The following is a 19941-nucleotide window of genomic DNA, read 5'->3' as shown; positions in this document are numbered from 1 at the left end:
CTAACACTATGTTTGGATATTCTTCAATAAGGGGGTCGAAGGGGGAGGGGTTTGGAAGGGGAGGGAAAGGTTTTGAGGGTTACGAAGCGGTTCCGAAACCCTTGTATGGATAGAGCTCATTAAGGGATTAGGAGGGATTCAATTGGACTCTTTTTGTTATTTTGAATTTGTTTTGGGGTCTAATTGTCAAATTATTATTATTTTTATAAAAAGATGCACAAAAACCTCATCAACCTCCCAATTTATTGGGTTTAAAATTAAGGCCCGTTTGGTTCATAAAACTTGAGAGGGAAATCAGAATTTGAATGGATTATTTCGATCATTGACGTTTGTTCGAGAGAAATCGGTTTTTGATTCTCTTATATGGGGGAATCAATTCCCCCATTGGGGAGGAAATGACCCTAGGAAATGATGCAGAGGAATCGAAATTATTATTATTATTATTTTGTAATTTTGCTATGAAAATTCAATTTATAATCAAATAATAGAACGAACTCTTAACAGTAAACACAAGTCAACCATGAGTAGAGTAAACTTTGTCCATTCAACAAACCGAACAAACTGCTAGACTTCGTCAATCTACTAGATTAAGGTAGACCGCGTTGAGTTTATTGATTATTGTTCTTATTTCGAAGAAACTTGTCACCGAGAAAAATATATCCCTCAAGATTCTCTGCAACACTAATTCTTCTAAACGGGGCAGGAGATTCTGTTAAGAAATGTCGTTCGATTGATAACCTTATGGCAATTCAAGTGTGGTTTCCTTGGAATGATTTATCTGCTGGAATTTCTTCTCACTGTAAAAGAATATTCGGTTTGACTTTCATTTTAACTTTTCTATGGTAGATTTTATTTTATTGGATATCTCGATAGTTTAGGAAAGATTTTGACAATTTTGTCTTTCCGAGTTATCTTCGTTCTGTTCCTTGATTCATGCTGATATTTTCTTATTGTACGTAGATGCCATTTGTATACTAGGAAGGCCATGTATATATGTGACTGAGACTTGTACGATGAGATAAGACAGAACCATTCATTATTTGTTCCTCTGCTGCAATTCGGCTTGCTGCCGAATTTTAAGAGATTTTCAAAGCAAAAACTGATCAAAATATTATTTTTGCTTCACTTATTTGTCTGATTCAGATTTCTTCTGTGGACGGATAAAATTTCTTGGATGGACTGCTTCATTTATGACAAATCATATCTCATAAAAAAGAATTACGATATCTATCACGCATATATTATCAGAATGATTTTTTTTATCAATTCGCTGCCCTATTGGTCAAGCATGATAAAGAAGGGAAAATTTTTCTACCTGCCACGAGGAGAGCAAATTATAGTCGTATTGTCACTTGTCATGACAACGTTAGGCTCATGACACGCCAACCGAAAACAAAAAATTATCAAAAAACACGTTTTACCGAGAGAATATTCATTAGATTGGGCACATAGTTAAAGTAATTAAGGCTGAGATAATTTACCCAATAAACTTCTATTTTGATGGTAGTTCATCTCTAGGTCGGAAATTTCTACACCACTGCGGTTTTTTTATATAGAAGGGAAAATGACACTGTGTATCACAGTTTGAAAATAATTTTCACAGTGCATTATATTTTGAAAAATATTCATGATGCATCACGGAATTTTTAAAAATTTTCACCGTGCATCATTTTCATCAACTGATGGACGGAAACATGACGTGGCACGTTATTTAGACAAACGGTGCTAATGTGGCCACACTTACTTAGCATCTGGGTCCCACTCCCTTTTTTTCCCCTGCCCCAATTCTCTCTTTCTCGCCCTTCTCTGAAATATACAATGTCTTTTCATCTCCTCTCACAAATCAAGCAGAGTTGATGAGGACCCTAAATCTTCAATGATCAGAGGAAGGATCGACGAAATTCCGAAGGAGAAAGGTGTCGATTGTTGAAGGGTGTCGACTACTTGCGAGAAGAGGAGCAACTGCTGGTACATGTAGGAGCAAATAGAAGGATCAATCATGGCTACTATCTTATTCTATTTGCATGTGGACAATCTGAGTTGGTGTTGATGATGGCATTAAAGTTCATGATGGTATATAAAATCATTTCTTTAGTTGCAGGAGAGGTAAAACTTGGATAAAATTGGTGACTTGGAGCAGTTAGTGTCCTGCCAGTGAATTGTGTCCTTCTAATCCCAACAGAGGAAGACAATGTAAGTTCAAAATCATAACTTGATCGATTAGTTTGGCATGGTTTTTTGGTCTGCTGCTAGAAGACAGGGGATCAAGTGGCATGTACTTTGAGTCTTTAGTTTAATGGCGTCCTTCTCATCCCACGGTTTTCTTGTCTGTTGCTAGCAGACCGAGGATTAAATGGTGTTTGTTGTTGAGTCTTTAGTTTAGTGAACTTGTGTTTTGCTATCGTAAGGTGGGAACTAAGTTTGGTAGACAACTATATTACGGAGGCCACATGAATCTAACTCTACCAATTGAGTACATTAGTGGTACAAGTTGTATATTAACTGTGGATGTTGATACAATGTCGTGGCAAGAGATGAATGGACATCTAAAAGACTTTGGCTACAAAGAACCTAAAAGAATGCGGTATTTATTTCCTGAAAGTAGTTTAGATGATGGTTTGGTTGACATGAACATTGATCCTGAGGTGATGTCAATGGTTGAGGTTGGATTGAACTATGAAATAGTTACTGTGTATACTGACGCAGACGATGGAAGATAGTGATGATGAGGGTGATGGGGACTTTGATGTTGAGAGTGATGGTATAACGGATGACACTGATGATGATGGTGTCGAAGCAAGAGTAGTAGAGGATGGCGATGAGGATGATACTGATGATGTCTGGGAAGCAGAGGATGGTGATGAGGATGAGACTGAGAGGGATGACTCTGATACAAGTGGGTATGAAGGTGTTAGTGATGGAGAAAATAATGAGCTTACACAAGTTAGAGAGAAGAGGCAAGCGTTTAAGATGCAAACTGAGCAAGGGAATAAGAGACATAGAAGGAGGTCGACCAAGGAACAAGCAAGGCAATCCAATGATGTAGATATACCTTAGATCCCTGTAGATCACAATGGGGAAGAAAGTAGCATGGGAAACGGAGGAAAAAGTACAGACCATTCAATTCTAATTGTGATATTTCCAATATCACACTAAGTGAGAATCTGATTTTTTCCAACGATGATCAGTTCAAAGAAGCTGTGAAAAGTTATGCCACTGTAAATGGTTTTAAGTTGGGTGGAAGAGGAGTTGTAAGATGCATATTGAGGTTCTGTGCAAAGAAAAGCAATGTCCATGGATAATTTATGGTAGCTGAACTCGTAAAAGATAAGGATTTGCTATGAAGAGATTTACCAATGAACACACATGTTCTAGGGTTGCAAGGAATAAGGAAGTAGAACATACACCCAAACCAAAGTAATACAACCAAACCAATACAATCTTCACTAGAGCAGAACATTGCTTTTCTCACAGCAAATACAATGATTTTCCACTTTTCATGCCGACATAAATCCAAACCAATACAATCATACACATAAGCATGATCAAAAGTATTGTGGAACTCACGAAATGATGTCTTGCATGCAGGGGAACTAGGAGACCTCCATCAAACCATTAAAAGAATCAAAAGCTACTACATGGAGCATAATGAAAGAGGACGCCACTTGGAGAAGCAAGAAGGAGGCTCATCCACTCCACCTCTGCAACTCGGACCTTCACAAGAACCCATAGGGTCTGACTGGAGCATATCAACACAGATGCATCCTAGAACATCAGCAGCTCATGCCTATCAGGAGTTCTATAACATCCGAACAGTCCCCCAACAATCTCATGGTTCTAGATCTCTCATGAAGACAAGCCAATTCAAGCAGAGGCCGAGCAACACTCCTTGCCTTATCAATTGTGGCCGAAAGAGGAATGACCAAGATATGGCTTTGATGCGACGCCTTGCTACTAATAGATGCCATTTTGCACCCACATTACTCGCCGTTGGAGATTAGGAGCATAATATCCGATATTATTGCTACTCTTAATTGCTTTTCAGATAGGCAATGTTCCTGGATCCCCAGATCAGATAACACCTTAGCTCATGACTTAGGCCAACTTGGCTTAAGGTCAAATTTTGATTCACTATGTATTTTCCAAGGGTATTCGATCTTATGTACTAATGTAGACGCTAATTTTAATTAATAATATTCATTATTCAGCCAAAAAAAATGCATGATAAAAAGTACGGCTTTCATTGAGCAAATTTTGTTCCAATTTGACTTTGCATCTTCGAGTTGCAATCTCATTCCCATGATCTCTTTCTCCATGTTGTCATTTCTCCATTTCAATGCTTCCATCTTATCCTCAAATGTTGATAACTTAACAAGAAAAATCTCATTCTTTTCTTTTATCAGCTTTAGCTCTGTTGCAAGACTTTCATTCTCCTTAATCAAACACCTAATAGCCTCCTTTGTGTGCTTTATGTCCTCATGGTCATACCATTCACATTATTTGCAATCATCATCCTGCAAAACTACCAAACTCAAACTCAAACTCACAGACTCATCATCATATCATGATACATTATACAAAAATCCAGCATAATCGAGGTCAGGAGAAATCACCAATGGTTACAAACCTTCCAAATTTTCCATTGCAAGAATCTTCTCCCTGGGTTCTTCTCACTCCATGAAGTCAGCATTACCGCTTTAACTCCATGATGACATTCCTTATCGCCTCGAGGCACAGTGGACAATATTGGAGAAGCTTCTCTCATCTCAATCGATCCACTCGAAACTATTTCTTTAACAGCAATTGTACTATGTACTATGGAGTCTTATATCTTTTGGCCATTGGAGAAATCCTTCTGAAGGAGTACCTTGTCATGAAGCAATTTAGTGCGTTCCTTATACATGGCCGCATTGTCGTATGCCTCTAGGCAGATTTCCTCTAATTCTTGCAACTGGAATTTTCTTTCCTTATCGGAACGCCTCAAATCCATATTGCATTGTTTGACCGCCCAAAAGGCTCTGTGCTCAATTTCAACCAGTAAATGACAAAGCTTCCCAAAAATCAAACGGTACGGTGACATACCTATTGGAGTCTTATACGCAGTTCTGTAGGCCCAAAGTGCATCATCCAATCTCAAACTCCAATCCTTCCTTGATGGATTGACCGTCTTCTCCAAAATGCTCTTAACTTCTAGGTTGGACACCTTGGCTTGGCCATTGGACTGAGGATGGTACATGGTGGCTACACGGTGATGGACTCTATACTTCTTTATTAATGCTTTGACGGAGCGATTGCAAAAGTGGGTTCCTAGATCACTTATGATGGCTCGTGGAATTCCAAACCTGCTGAAGATATTAGATTTCAAGAATCCTACAACAACTTTAGCATCGTTAGACCGAGTAGCTTTTGCGTCAACCGATTTAGAGACATAATCAACGGCAAGCAAAATGTAGTTGAAACCAAATGAACTAGGAAAAGGTCCCATGAAGTCCATGCCCCAAACGTCAAAAACTTCACAGAATAGCATGGGCATTTGAGGCATCTCGTTCCTACGAGATATATTCCGGACTCTTTGACACCTTTCACAACCCTTACAAAATCCATGTGCGTCACGGAACAACGTTTCCCAATAAAATCCATTATCCAAAATTTTCCTAGCTGTTCTCTTGGGCCCAAAATGCCCACCACATGCATAAGAATGACAATGTGCTAAAATGGAATGAATCTCATTATTCGGAACACAACGACGTATGACTTGATCGCTATACAACTTCCATAAATATGGTTCGTCCCATATGTAATATCTAGAGTTACTACGCAGCTTGTTCCGTTTTGCCTTAGTTAATCTAGGGGAAATGTACCTGTTACAACGAAGTTTACCAAATCGACATACCGAGACTCTTCTCCTTGCACGTGAAAGAGGTGTTCATCAGGGAAGGAGTCGGAGATAGGGAGGGGTTCCTCATCTCGCACAAGTCGGCTCAGGTGGTCTACCACGGAGTTCTCAGATCCTTTCCTATCCTTGATCTCTACATCAAGTTCCTGCAGCAAAAGGATCCAATGAATTAATCGAGGTTTAGACTCTTTCTTGGCCAATAAGAACTTAAGTGCAACATGATCAGTAAACACAACAACTTTCGATCCCAGCAAATGCGATCGAAACTTTTCTAATGCAAATACAATGGCCAAAAGCTCCTTCTCCGTGGTCGAGTAGTTGCGCTGCGCTGCATCCAAGGTTTTGGAGGCATAATAGATCACATGCCTGCGTTTATCCATTCATTGCCCTAAAACAGCTTCGACAGCGTAGTCGCTTGCATCGGTCATGATTTCGAAAGGGAGATCCTAGTCGGGTGGTTGGATGATTGGAGCTGATGTAAGGAGCTCCTTAAGCTTATCGAATGCTTCCTTGCAGTTTTCTCCGAATGCAAAATCAGTGTCCTTCTGAAGTAAATAGCACAATGGTTGAGCTATCTTTGAGAAATCCTTTATAAATCGCCGGTAGAAACCTGCATGGCCAAGAAAACCTCGAATGTCTCGAACGTTAGATGGGTATAGCAGATTTAAAATTAGATCAACATTGGATTTATCAATCTCAATGCCTCTAGAAGATATCACATGACCTAGAACTATACCGTGAGTCACCATAAAATGGCATTTCTCATAGTTAAGTACTAGGTTCGACTCAATACAACGGTGCAAGACCTTGGACAGGTTAGCCAAACAACGATAAAAAGAATCACCATAGACTATAAAATCATCCATGAACACTTCTATGCAGTTTTCTAATATGTCAGAAAAGATACTCATCATGCAACGTTGAAATGTTCCAGGGGCATCACACAATCCAAAAGGCATACGACGATAAGTAAAAGTACCGAACGGGCAGGTAAAAGTTGTTTTCTCTTGGTCTTCTGGTGCTACCACTATTTGGTAATATCCTGAATACCTGTCGAGAAAACAAAATTATGACTTACCAGCGAGTGTTTCAAGTATCTGATCGATAAAAGGCAAAGGAAAGTGATCTTTCCTTGTAGCCGCATTAAGTTTCCGGTAGTCGATGCACACGGTTGGGAATTGGTGTATGCCCTAGAGGTAATTTGTCACCAATTATGTAATATGACATATATTTCATTATAATACGAGACATTTTCTGTTATTGTGTGGATTGCGCTGAATATTAATTTTACACAATAACGTCTTTAGAATAGTAGGTTCAACAGGCATCAAGTTTGACTTGATTGTGAGATCCTATAATGACTGAACACTATTCCTAAATGTCCCTAGTCAAAATATTATTGTTAATTAGGACATCGATAATGCGGTTAGACTAGTGTGGGTGTAGATTGATGACCAAGTCTCACAAGTCATGGATGTGGAGATATCGAGTCACACCGCAGGTATATATTAGGAGTAATGTGTACTAGACTGACCCGTCATGAGACTGCTACATGGGTCGTTACGTGACTATCATTAGCAGATCTCATAGTAACTATGGTGCAGTGGTCCTTTGATTTGAGGTCACCATGGTTTCTTACATGTAATGTCGTATACTTTGATACTGTCAAACGCCACTGTAACAGGCTAGTTATAAAGACAGTTATTGGGTATACCACAGAACATGGAGAGGAATGTGAGTGACCAAGATAGGATTTGTCCCTCCTATGTAATGGAAGTGATATCTCACGGCCGCTTGGTGGGCAGAGTCTATAAGTGTATGCATACCCAAATGAGTCGATATAGGGATATCGAGCTCATTTGTTCCGATAGACTTACCCGGTAAACCAAGAAAGAGAGATTGAGCCATACAAGGATGACAACGACCATGCCTTGGGCTTAATAGAGATATAGAGGACAAATGGATTATACTGCATGGTAACATAGGTCATAAGGTTCGTCAAGAAATTGACTTTCCTCTTACTTGAGTAGCAGTGATGCATTGCTAGATGTCGCTCACTGTTTGTAATATTGAAATAGAGATTTCGATATTATTGTCAACGTAATCGGGAACCTACAAGATCACACACTACAACCAAATCGACGAGATAATTTTGAAACTATGAAACTGTCTAATGGAGATTAGATAAGTTAAGGTGCAATCAATTAATCGGATATTTAATGAGATTAAACTTACCGATTAATTAGACCCGATTTACTAAATTAATTGGACCTGATTTATACACGAAATAGAGACACACTGAGGCTCGAACCAAGAGACACGTGTGGTTCTCTTGGTAAGCCATCTATGGCTAATATGCATGGTCATTTCTCATGGCCATTTGTCATGGGAAGCCCATGTTCTTTAACATGTGGCACATCCATGCAAATAGTCAACCCAATTGTATGAATTGGTGAATGGTCGTGGGAGTTTATATAAAGAGAAATGCATATGATGCAAATTGAATGCCCATGTATGAAGGTGTGTATGTGTATTAATATTTGAATTAGAAAGTCTGATTCAAATAGGTCGGTTAATCTACTAGTTGTGAGAATTGCACCGGTATTTCTTTCGAGCGTTGGCCACTAGCACTGCTGATCTCGAAAACTCGTCGACGAAGTCGGTGTGGATACCGGTAGAGGCGTCACGCGTGGGACACTCGATCGACGGTTTAAAAGATTCAAGGTACACTTTATCTATTCTCATTCTACTAGTAGGTCTTGGGATCTAGTTTTACGGGTAGGAAATTTTGAATTTCTATTCCTTTTACGCTTCCGTAGGCCCCATGAAACTAGCACACACTCGCCACCCGTTTTGCACTCTTGCCGAAACTAGCTCATTTCGCTCGTTTTTCACCAAGGTGAGTCCTGTTTTCTTAGGAACCACATGTATCAGACTTCCCATTGGCTGTCTGATATGGGGTAGATAATTCCTAAATCCAAGAGCTTAAGTATTTCCTTCATAACGACTTCCTTCATTGTTGGATTAAGCTTCCTCTATGGGTCTCGCTTCGGTTGTGCATCTTTCTTCAATAAGATTCGGTGCATACACACAGAGGGACTTATGCCTTTAATGTCTACGAGCGTCTATCCAATGGTTGTCTGGTTCTCCTTCAAAACCTGAATCAGTTGTTCTTCTTGCACCTTTGTTAGTTCCTTTGAGATGATGACTGGTAAGGTCTCATTTTCACCTAAGTAAACGTACTTCAAGTTCTCTGGAAGCCTCTTCAATTCTAACTTGGGGGCCTGCACAATAGAAGGGAGAATCCGATCAGTGGAGGTCAGTAACAGTAAAATTGAACTTTCAAACCTTCTCGACACATCTATAAGTGATTTTAAAGGCCAAATTGAATCGTTTGCTCTTCCATATTCTTCCCATTGGGCATTATAGTCATCCTTGATTTGTTGGATTGCCCAATCGACCTCATCCTACACAAAAATTTGTTCTACCACATCTCAAACAAACGAATCAATTACATCAACACAAGATATAGATTCCTAAGTATCCGGATGTTTCATAGCATCGAATATGTTGAATGTAATTGTTTCTCTATCAAATTCTAAAGAAAGTGTCCCATTATGCACATCGATTTTTGTTCGGGCCGTTTTCATGAATGGCCTTCCAAGCAAAATGTGTGACGAGTTAGAATTATGAGTGTCACCCATGTCAATGATATAAAAGTCTACGGGAAAGATGAATTCATTGACCTTAATTAACACATCTTCAATCATTCCCTCAGGGTATGAATTAAACCTATCAACAAGCTGAATGATGATTCTAGTGTCTTTCAAAGGCCCTAAATTCAAAGTCCTGTAAACGGATAAAGGCATGACATTTATGGATGCACCTAGATCTAGCATGGCCTTCTCAATTCTTTTCTCACCTATAGTGCATGGAATGGTAAACATACATGGATCCTTGCACTTTTGTGGCAATTTCCTTTGGATCATGGTCGATGCATTCTCCCCTACACTTATTTTTTCGCCCTTGCTCAGCTTCTTCTTGTTGGTGCATAGTTCCTTGAGGAACTTAGCATATATGGGCACTTGCTTGATTGCGTCGAGTAGAGGAATATTCACTTCTACCTTCCGGAAGGTCTCAAGAATTTCTTGTTATGCTTCCTCTTTCTTAGCTCTCGCGAATCGACTCGGGAATGGTGGAGGAATGACTATCTTTTGGATGGGAGTGTTAATGTTGTCTTCCTTCGTCCCGTCGGTCAACTTCTCTTTTCTTGTTTCGTTCTCATCAATTTTGTCTTGTACCCGATTTTGAGAAGGACCTGCAGTTTCCAACACCTTCCCACTCCTTAGCGTGATTGCACTTGCATTCTCTCTTATGTTTATTTCCGTTTGGGATGGTAGCTTCCCTTTCGCACCTTCTAGTTTGCTTACGGTGGTGGCGAGTTGACACATTTGATTCTCCATATTTTGAATTCTCACCCCTGCTTCTTTTTGGAATGAAAGGGTGCTAGTTGCTAAGCTCTTGAAGAGGTCTTCCAAAATTGTCGAAGAGTCTGATTCCTAGTTATGTGGAGGATCGAGTTTCTTATATCTGAAAGCCTATGGTGGTGGCTGCTGATTCTACTGTCCGTATCTCAAATTGGGGTGATCTCTCCATCCTAAATTGTAATGATTGGAGTATGGATCGTACCGCCTTTACTGATTTGAGAACCCGCTAATGGCATTTGTTTGCGGATCGGGTTCATCTTGTAGCTGTGGGCAAGCGTCGGTAGCGTGGCCTTGGAGGAAGCATATGCCGCATGTCTTGGTGCTTTGTACTTGGCCCAATACCACTTGCTTCATCAGAGTTGTTAATTCGGATATCCGGCCCTCTAAGTTTGAGCTTCCCACCTCGTTCACTTTCCTGGGAACTGAATCTTGTCTACCTCCGAATTTTTGAGAATGAGCTGCCATTCTAAAGATATCTCGAGCTTCACGCAACGTTTTATCCTCTAACGCTCCTTCACTTGCTGCCTCTAATAAGGTTCTATCCATAAGGATCAAACCCTCACAGAAATATTGGAGCATAAGCTGGTCTGAGATCCTATGATTGGGGCAGCTCTCGCAGAGTTGATTAAAACGCTCCCAATATTCATATAGCGTCTTGCCCCAGAATTGTTGAATGACACCGATTTGCTTTCTGATAGTGCCTAGCCTTGAAGCTGGAAAGAATTTCTCAATAAATTGTCGCTTCAGATCATTCCATGTAGCGATGGACCCTGGCGATAAGTAATAGAGCCAATCCTTGGCCTTGTCAGCTAAGGAAAAAGGAAAGGCTCTCATCTTAATCTGCTCCTCTGTCACCCCTCGGGGTTTTATCGTGGAGCACACGGTGTGGAACTCCTTGAGATGCCTGTGTGGGTCCTCTCCTGAAAGTCCGTGAAAGGTAGGTAGAAGGTGTATCAGCCCTGATTTCAGCTTGAAGGCGGCCTCTGTTTTTGGGTATGTAATACACAATGGTCACTGGTTTAAGTCGGGAGCTACTAGCTCCCTCCATGTTCGTTCTCTAGCCATTGTGGTTGGAGTCAGTTCTTGTTCTTCTTCACTCTCACTGTCGCTAGAAGAAGAGGTTGGCTCCACTAGCCTATCAGCTAGCCTTTTGGCTCTCCGATTCGTCCTTGTGGTCTTCTCAATCTCTGGATCAAAGATAAGTTCACCTGTACGAGAAGAGCGGCGCATATATTAGCTCAACAGTTGAGAGAATTAAGTTGCTTCCTCGGCAACGGCGCCAAATTTTAGAAAGGCCTGTCGAAGCCCCAAAAGTAAAATCGGTTTCCCCAAAACTTATAGTAAGAAAAGGGTAAGAGCCGAGTCGAAATCCCAAAGGAGGCTAAGGAATTCTCTAAACCAATGAGCTAGCAAATGTAACAAAAGGGAATTTTGATAATCAAGAAACTAAATTGCAGCAAAAACAATTTAAAAGTGCAAGAGAAAGTGAGTAATCAATAACCGGGAGACGTATGACTTGAGTTCGAAAACCACCTAGCGTTTGGTTGATCATAAAAGTATCAGAATGTAAATTTCAGCAGCTAAGAGTCGAGTTCCCACGACCGCAAGGAATCAATTAGCATCTAAATTCTAACTAGTCAAAGCATTGTCTAACTAGTAAGTTCATCAACCAGTTAACAAGGTATCGACCGATTCCCTAATTAACTAAGCAACGGCTTTAAGCACAAGGATGCCTTAACCCGAGCGATTAATCGATTCGTCAATTAATTGACTCGTCCTATTATTCTCTAACCAATTAGGGCAACAACTACCGTTCCTTCCTAATTAGTCTTGCTTCAAATCGATTTCTACAAACACCGTAGTATTCATTGATAAGCTAACTTACAAATATCCTATTCACGACCCTAAGAGAATACTTGTAACGATAATATTCAAGAATGAATAAGTGTTGAAATCAAAATATTAAAACCTGCTCCTCACAACCAAACTGTGAGGTTTCCGTTCTCAAGTCAAACGAAACGAATTAGCCACACATGGCTATGCAGGAATTCATGAAAACTGACGATCGTTGGAAGAATACTCCGCAGTCGCCTGCCTCCTTTCCCAGTTTCTCCTCCTAGAAAGACTCAAAAAACCCTAAACCTAAATGACCTTTAGGTTTTTATATCTCCCACAAAAATAGGAAACAAATATTGAACCTATCTTTAAAGATTTCCTAAAAATTCCCATTGTAACTAAAGGGGAATCATAGGATTTGCAAATAAATCGGGGATTGATTTTGAACTCCCTCTCGGATCGGTTGTGCACGTGGTGCACCACTAACTAGAAGTCCTTGTATCCTTGCAAGTTCCATCTTGATACTTCAATGGTCTCCAATTCATCCCGAACATGCATCAAATTGCCTCCAACTCTTTTCTCGCACAAGTTTTCCTAGAAACCGTCATCTAAGCATCAAATACCATGAAAACAACATAAAACCAAGTCTACATTGTACTCACTTCATGGACAAATCCTTCCTTATCAATGGGTTTTTGAAGAAATAGATGTACTTAAAGGCATACCAGCATCTTATTGAAACATTGAATGGCAAAAATCAATGGATTAGGTTCAATCTGATACTGTATTTCCTCATATTGTTAAGAAGCTTCCTGGTAGACAAAAGAAGGCTAGGAATAAGGACCCACATGACAAAGAAGACAAGGGAAAGCAAATAGCATCATCATTAACTGGCCAGGTAAACTTTGATATTATAAATTTTGTAATTTAATGGAATGATTTTGTCATGCTTACTACCATGTCATGAACAAGCTAGGAAAAGAATGAGAAAGGCCATGGATGAGCTTGTTGTACAAGAGGCCATAAATAAGCGTGCTGAGATACCATATACTGGGCAACTATCATCACCATCTAAGATACCATCAACACCGATGGATTCCTCACCATCTCAGCCTTGTTAGCCTGAGGTGATGACAGTAGAGTCCATGAATACTAACCTTCAATCTTCACAACCATCTGTGCAAGAGGATCTGATGGTGGAGCCTGTTGTGCAACCACTAATTGGGCAACCATCATCATCATCTCAGCCCCCATTAGGATCGAAGCCCAACAACTATATCATACATGGTTCTGTTGAAGGTTGGAGACCACCAAGGATACAAGCAAGGGCAACACCTCCCAACTTATACTCCTTTCTCTTTTAATTTTACTGGTTTTACAAGTTATTTTATATGTTCGAAGGGGAAAACAACCTACTATTGAGCAGGAAATATTTAAAGAACTTAACCTAGCTCAAAAAGGGGTTGGAGTACTGCATGGAGAGAGTGGAATGACATATGTCAATGTAAGCATTGTTTAAAAAGAAAATCATGATCGATTGTCTTTTACCTGTAATGATGGTGTACAAAAATGTGTATCAGGTGCCTGGGCAACCATTCAGGACTAGTTATGTTGGCTGGTATAATGGCCAAGTCATTACAGGAAGAGACCAACAAGTCCATCAACCTAGAAGACCCATGACCAGAGCACGAACAAAGGCACTGGAGTCAACCTCTGCTAAGGATGACCTGTGAAAACAAAAAAAAATGCAGAATTAGCTTCAGTTTGTGTGAGGTTATTTTGTGTAACTTTTTAGTGTTGTTTATAGGACAAGTGGATGATTTGATTTAGGCTTTTTTGTGTAAGTTCTTGGTGTAGTTTATGGGACGAGTGGATGGTTTGGTTCATGCTATTTTATGTAACTTTCTGTCGTACAATTTATGGGAGTAGTTGATGGCTTGGTTTTGTCATCTTTTCATGATTGTCTTTGTTGATGGATTAGTATTGAATAGCTTCTGGAGATTTGTGTTGGTTTTTCCTTGGTTTAGTGACCTTTTTTCATGACTGTCATCCTTAATGACCAAACATGTGTATAGTTTTGTTTATGCAATGTTATCAATGGTATTGTTTGAGGAATGGAGCATACCAATGATACATAAAGTAGCAATTTATCCATTACAAATTAGTTCACAAAGTAGTGAACAATGGGTACATAAAGTACCAATTTATACATTAGAAATCAGTACACAAAGTAGTCTTGCCAACATAGGCAGAACATACACCTAAACCAAAGGAATACAACCAAACCAATACAATCTTCACTAGAGTAGAACATTGCTTTTCTCACAGCAAATACAATGATTTTCCACTTTTCATGCTGACATAGACCCAAACCAATACAATCATACACATAAGCATGATCAAAAGTATTGTGGAACTCACGAAATGATGTCTTGCATGCAGGGAAAACAGGAGACCTCCATCAAACCATTAAAAGAATCAAAAGCTGCTACATGGAGCATAATGAAAGAGGACGCCACTCGAAGAAGCAAAAAGGAGGCTCATCCACACCACCTCTGCAACTCGGACCTTCACAGGAACCCACAGGGTCTGACTGGAGCATCATCAACACAGATGTATCCTAGAACATCAGCAGCTCATGCCTATCAAGAGTTCTACAACATCCAAACAGTCCCCCAACAATCTCATGGTTCCAGATCTCTCATGAAGACAAGCCAATTCAAGCAGAGGCCCGAGTAGCACTCCTTGCCTTATCAATTACTGACGAAAGAGGAATGACCAAGATTTGGCTTCGATGCGACGCCTTGCTACTAATAGATGCCATTTTGCACCCACATTGCTCACCGTTGGAGATTAGGAGCATAATATCCGATATTATTGCTACTCTTAATTGCTTTTCAAATTGGAAATGTTCCTGAATCCCCAGATCGGATAACACCCTAGCTCATGACTTAGGCCAACTTGGCTTAAGGTCAAATTTTGACTCACTATGTATTTTCCAGGGGTATCCGAACTTATATACTAATGTAGACGCTAATTTTAATTAATAATATTCATTATTCAGCCAAAAAAAAAGCATGATCAAAAGTACGGCTTTCATCGAGCAAATTTTGTTCCAATTTGACTTTGCATCCTCGAGTTGCAATCTCATTCCCATGATCTCTTTCTCCATGTTGTCATTTCTCCATTTCAATGCTTCCATCTTATTCTCAAATGTCGATAACTTAACAAGAAAAATCTCATTCTTTTCTTTTATCAGCTTTAGCTCTGTTGCAAGACCTTCCTTCTCCTTAATCAAATACCGAATAACATCATTTGTGTGCTTTGTGTCCTCATGGTCATACCATTCAAAATATTTGCAATCATCATCCTGCAAAACAACCAAACTCAAACTCAAACTCATCATCATTACATTAAACCAAACTCACAGACTCATCATCATATCATGATACATTATACAGAAATCCAACATAATCGAGGCCGGGAGAAATCACCAATGGTTACAAACCTTCCAAAATTTCCATTGCAGGAATCTTCTCCCTGGGTTCTTCTCACTCCATGAAGTCAGCATTACCGCTTTAACTCCATGATGACATTCCTTATTGTCTTAAGACACAGTGGACAATATTGGAGAAGCTTCTCTCATCTCAATCGATCCACTCGAAACCATTTCTTTAACAGCAATTGTACTATGTACTATGCAACGGCTAGCAATAGAGGGAAGCAAAATTAACCTTAGAAAATGCAAAGGATCACTGACCACCACTTCTTTTTTCCGATACCAGATGAGAAAGACAAACGAAGCATTGACCTTAGGATCACCCATCACCACTTCTCTTTACCGATTGCAACTGAAATTAGGGGAAATGGAGATGCAAACGAAGCATTGAAATGAAATGAACCATACCAGCTGAGGAAAACAAACGAAGCATCTAGCTATTTGTCGTCGATCACCTCTTCTCTTAAATTCGGGAAAATGGGCTAATTGAACTGAAATTTGGGAGAATTGAACCCTAATTGGGGGAAATGAACCTTAATTGGGGGAATTGAACCTAAGACCGTTTAATTGGGGTCGGGGGTAAGAAGGGAGTGGGACCCAGATGCTGAGTAAGCGTGGCCACATTGGCACCGTTTGTCCAAATAACGTGCCACGTCATGTTTCCGTCCATCAATTGACGGAAATGATGCACGGTGAAAAATTTAAAAAATTCCTTGATGCATCATGAAAATTTTTTAAAATATGATGCACTGTGAAAATTATTTTTAAACTGTGATATGTGCTAACATTTTCACTATATAGAACTTACTTTTCTTTCTCAATCGTGGTACCCGATATCTCGATATTGAGATCTGGTTTTAATAGGTATTTCAAGCACGGTTTTTAGTCATTTTAAGGCATGTAATCATTAACTCAACGTTTCATTTCCTTACAGACAAGATTGATGGCAAATTTGCTGCTATGTCCCCACGGGCCGGCCACTTAGACCATGTGTTTGTTTCAACTGTTCAAATTCACTTGTAACAAGATAGGCCATGTAACATGTCATTTTTGGTTGGTTAACTCAATTACTTTGGGAAATTAATTTGCTCCAAAGAGCTGGTCCTCTTTGTGCCAGCCGAAAGAATGTGGGGGTCTCGGTTTTACAAATGGGAAGATGCTAACAAAAGCCATTAAATCAAAAGCAGCAGTCGCTTTAACAACCGATAAAGAACATCTTTTGCATTTAATCTAATGAAAGTGAAACATGGCAATTTTCTCTAGCAGCATAACAGATCTCCAGGAAGCTGCTCTTCCATTTGGAGGTGTCTTCAATGGTGTCGACCCTTAAGGAGGGCACATATCATCAAATAGGTAATAGTTTAAACATTCTTGTATGGAGCAACCCGTGGATTCTAGATAACCCTGAATTAACACTTGATCCTTCAGCTGATTTAGTTATAGATCCTGAGCTTACGGTATGTGACCTCGTGATTTAGGTACTCTATTATCTCAATAACAGTTGGAAGTGCTCTGGAATTTATGTCACGGTTCAACAAGATGTTCTCTTGATTGTTCTGCTGGACTGGTACTAAGCCTAGCTACCAGTTCCATAAATGTGCGGACTCTAGCTCCTCACAAATCTCCCCGTTAACGCCTGGTAATGGTTGGGCCTGAGGTAAGTTTTTCACCGAAGGCTTATCAGACAGATGTTGCTAACTTCGCTATATTTAGGTCCACTGATTAGGAGTTTTGCTGACCAACGCTATCTTGTGTTGACAAACAATGAATTGTGAAGCAGAAAACTTTATGATTAATTACAGGGACCAGCGCATTGTACAGATATCCAAGCATATGTCGTTATTGAGTCTCATTGTTACTATTATTATTATTATTATTATTATTATTATTATTATTGTGTAGAAACTTTATGAACTACTAATATGCTTCGACATCTTGCGGGCTTCTTCATCTTTAAATCCTCATGGTATCAAGATATGCTTTTCCACGCAGTTCGCCTGAGAGACATCCCTTCATATGCTCTGCTACACTGATTCTTCTAAACCGGGCAGGAGATTCTGGAGTTACAAGGGTTGGGGCAGGACCGATTTCAGCATCCATGTTTGGGCTATAAAAGGTCGCCATGGAGATCCTCTCTTTCAGGGCATTGACAGTCCCTCGGTGCTCTATGCTGCGGTAAATTCCATTGCTGACCATCTGCCAAAATATCAAAAAGCACTTCACAGGTAAGAAAATTATCCTTTGAAAGCAAAATATTTACTTTGCTTTGACACTGAACAAAGAAAGTCTGGTCCGGCATTCGTATATTACAGTTCTTTGCTAGGATAAAATGCATGGCAATTCAGGTGAATTTCCGTGGAAGGATTCGTTTTTACCTCCATAGTATCTCCAATGTTGACCACAAATGCATTAGGCAGGGTTTTGACGGGAACCCACATCCCGTCTTTCCTGATTTGGAGTCCTTCGATTTCATTGACCTGGAGGAGTAAGGTGAGCGCATCAGCATCAGAATGCGGGTTGAGCCCCATCACGAGCTCAGGCTGTGGACACGGAGGGTAATAGTTCATTCTCATTCCCTGCCACCCGTCAATGAACAGGTCATCTATTTCCTTCGCCTCCATTCCTAGAGCTTTTGCCATCAGGTTAAGGATCCTCACCGCCAGATTCTTCGTCTCTGCTGAGTAGGTTTCCAAGGTATCCCTGAGTTCCAAAGAAGACTCATGAAAATTCTGACTAGGAAATCGAGGTTTATGCTTGTTATTGTGTTGAGGAATCTTCCGTAATCTGCTCCAAGATCTGAAGATGTTGGGTTTGAATTGCTATTTCTCTAAGTTGGATAACTTGAGGGGGAGAGATAAGAGGGACCTGAAAGGTTGAGGAAGCTTAGGGAACAAGTGGGGCTTTCGGAGGTAGGTTGGGAGAGTGATCATGTGGAAGGCATCTGCCCACTCGAGCTTCTGCTGCTCAGACACCACGAATGCCTGTCCGAAACCTTCCAATTCTCCTGGAACCTGCCAAAACTTCTTCTTCTGATCCATTGGGAGGTTGAAGAACTCCAGGATCCCTGACTTCACGTCCTCCAGCAGTGAATCGCTCATCCCGTGATTAATCAGCTGAAACAAATTAACAACCAATCCTTCAGTACTCACTAAAATGTTGAATTTTCACTAGAACTGAGAACATAGCTTTACGTGTGGTCTTTGAGCCGTGCTATTTTCACTGGAATTGAGAACACTGTGGTCGCAACTGAAGCTTCCCACATTCTTTTAATAACAAGAAGTGTTTCGGCTTCTCCGGACTAATCCCCACATTTATTGAGCATCTATATTAGATCTAAATACCAGTCATGACTTCTGTATATATCTATTTTATTTTTTATTACTTGGGGTTTGAGACACTCAGATACATTATTAAAATTCACAGCAGTTCAAGAACCCGAAGAAAAAAGAGAGGTGGATGCCTTGGACCTGAAAGAAGCCCCATTCCTTGCAAGCATGGTGCAACCTCTGCAGCTCTGAGTCGATGCTATCCCCTGAACTGAGCTTCTGAAGGTTGATCACTGGAACCTGGGGCAGTGAAGCCGAGTCCGGTATAATCACAGGGTCCTGATCCGTCCGGACGTACCTCTCCGGGACCACGCCGAGCTTGTCCTTGGCTAGATCCTGAACCCATGGCACAGGGAGAGAGGTCCCTAGAATTGCCACTTGTGTTTCTGCTGCCATGGTAGTAGCACTCTAGAGAAAGGAATAATGAGGTGTCTCGATGATGGCTTAGAAATATCTATGGAGAAATTGGATCACGAGACGATAGGAGATGCTGATAATGACGGAGAATCGAAGTCAAAGTATTCATTTAATGAAGTAGTTGGTGATATTGGAAGTCAAATTTGGATTTTGTGGCGGTCAACATTTCCCGCTGCTTTTTGTTTCCAACGGTGGACTTAGTAGTCTCAGTTGCCCTCAGGTGGTAGCTATATTCAACATTTCCCGCTCCTTGGTCATGTCTATATATTCATGTATTCTGGACTTCCAAAACTCAAATTGAAGAATGAACATTTGAAATTCTCTCCCCTTGTTGAAGTCTCTAAATTACGAACTTGATTCGTGTTATCTTTTATCGTCTAAACAAAATTCGTGTTATCTTTTATCGTCTAAACAAAGATTTCGACGGCAATGTCCAAAAGAATAAAAAAACACGTGTGATGATATAATGCTGTTTGCCCA

General features: G+C 40.2%; 2 protein-coding genes across 3 annotated transcripts; one reads left to right on the top strand and one right to left on the bottom strand.

The window, feature by feature from the left end:
• The first annotated feature begins 2519 nt into the window (after positions 1 to 2519).
• LOC116204332 (phosphopantothenoylcysteine decarboxylase subunit VHS3-like) lies at positions 2520 to 3057 on the top strand. Its single transcript, XM_031536421.1, has 2 exons — positions 2520 to 2663; positions 2707 to 3057. The coding sequence occupies exons 1-2, from the start codon at positions 2520 to 2522 to the stop codon at positions 3055 to 3057; spliced, it is 495 nt and encodes a 164-aa protein (XP_031392281.1).
• A 14410-nt stretch (positions 3058 to 17467) lies between these two features.
• Positions 17468 to 19501, bottom strand: LOC116205393 (protein SRG1-like). 2 transcript variants are annotated; one of them, XM_031537993.1, is made up of 4 exons: positions 19186 to 19501; positions 18584 to 18831; positions 18094 to 18502; positions 17468 to 17914 (listed from the first exon to the last, which is right to left on the bottom strand). In XM_031537993.1, the coding sequence occupies exons 1-4, from the start codon at positions 19438 to 19440 to the stop codon at positions 17672 to 17674; spliced, it is 1155 nt and encodes a 384-aa protein (XP_031393853.1). In that variant the 5' UTR covers positions 19441 to 19501; the 3' UTR covers positions 17468 to 17671. The 2 variants fall into 2 exon arrangements, with proteins under 2 accessions (XP_031393853.1, XP_031393854.1); XM_031537994.1 differs by having other exon boundaries at positions 18094 to 18418.
• Between the last annotated feature and the right edge of the window lie 440 nt (positions 19502 to 19941).

This window comes from Punica granatum, chromosome 4, assembly GCF_007655135.1.
Source record: "Punica granatum isolate Tunisia-2019 chromosome 4, ASM765513v2, whole genome shotgun sequence".
Lineage (NCBI taxonomy): Eukaryota > Viridiplantae > Streptophyta > Magnoliopsida > Myrtales > Lythraceae > Punica > Punica granatum.
The sequence above is the reverse complement of the archived record's forward strand: the minus strand, read 5'-3'. Positions and strand labels throughout refer to the sequence as shown.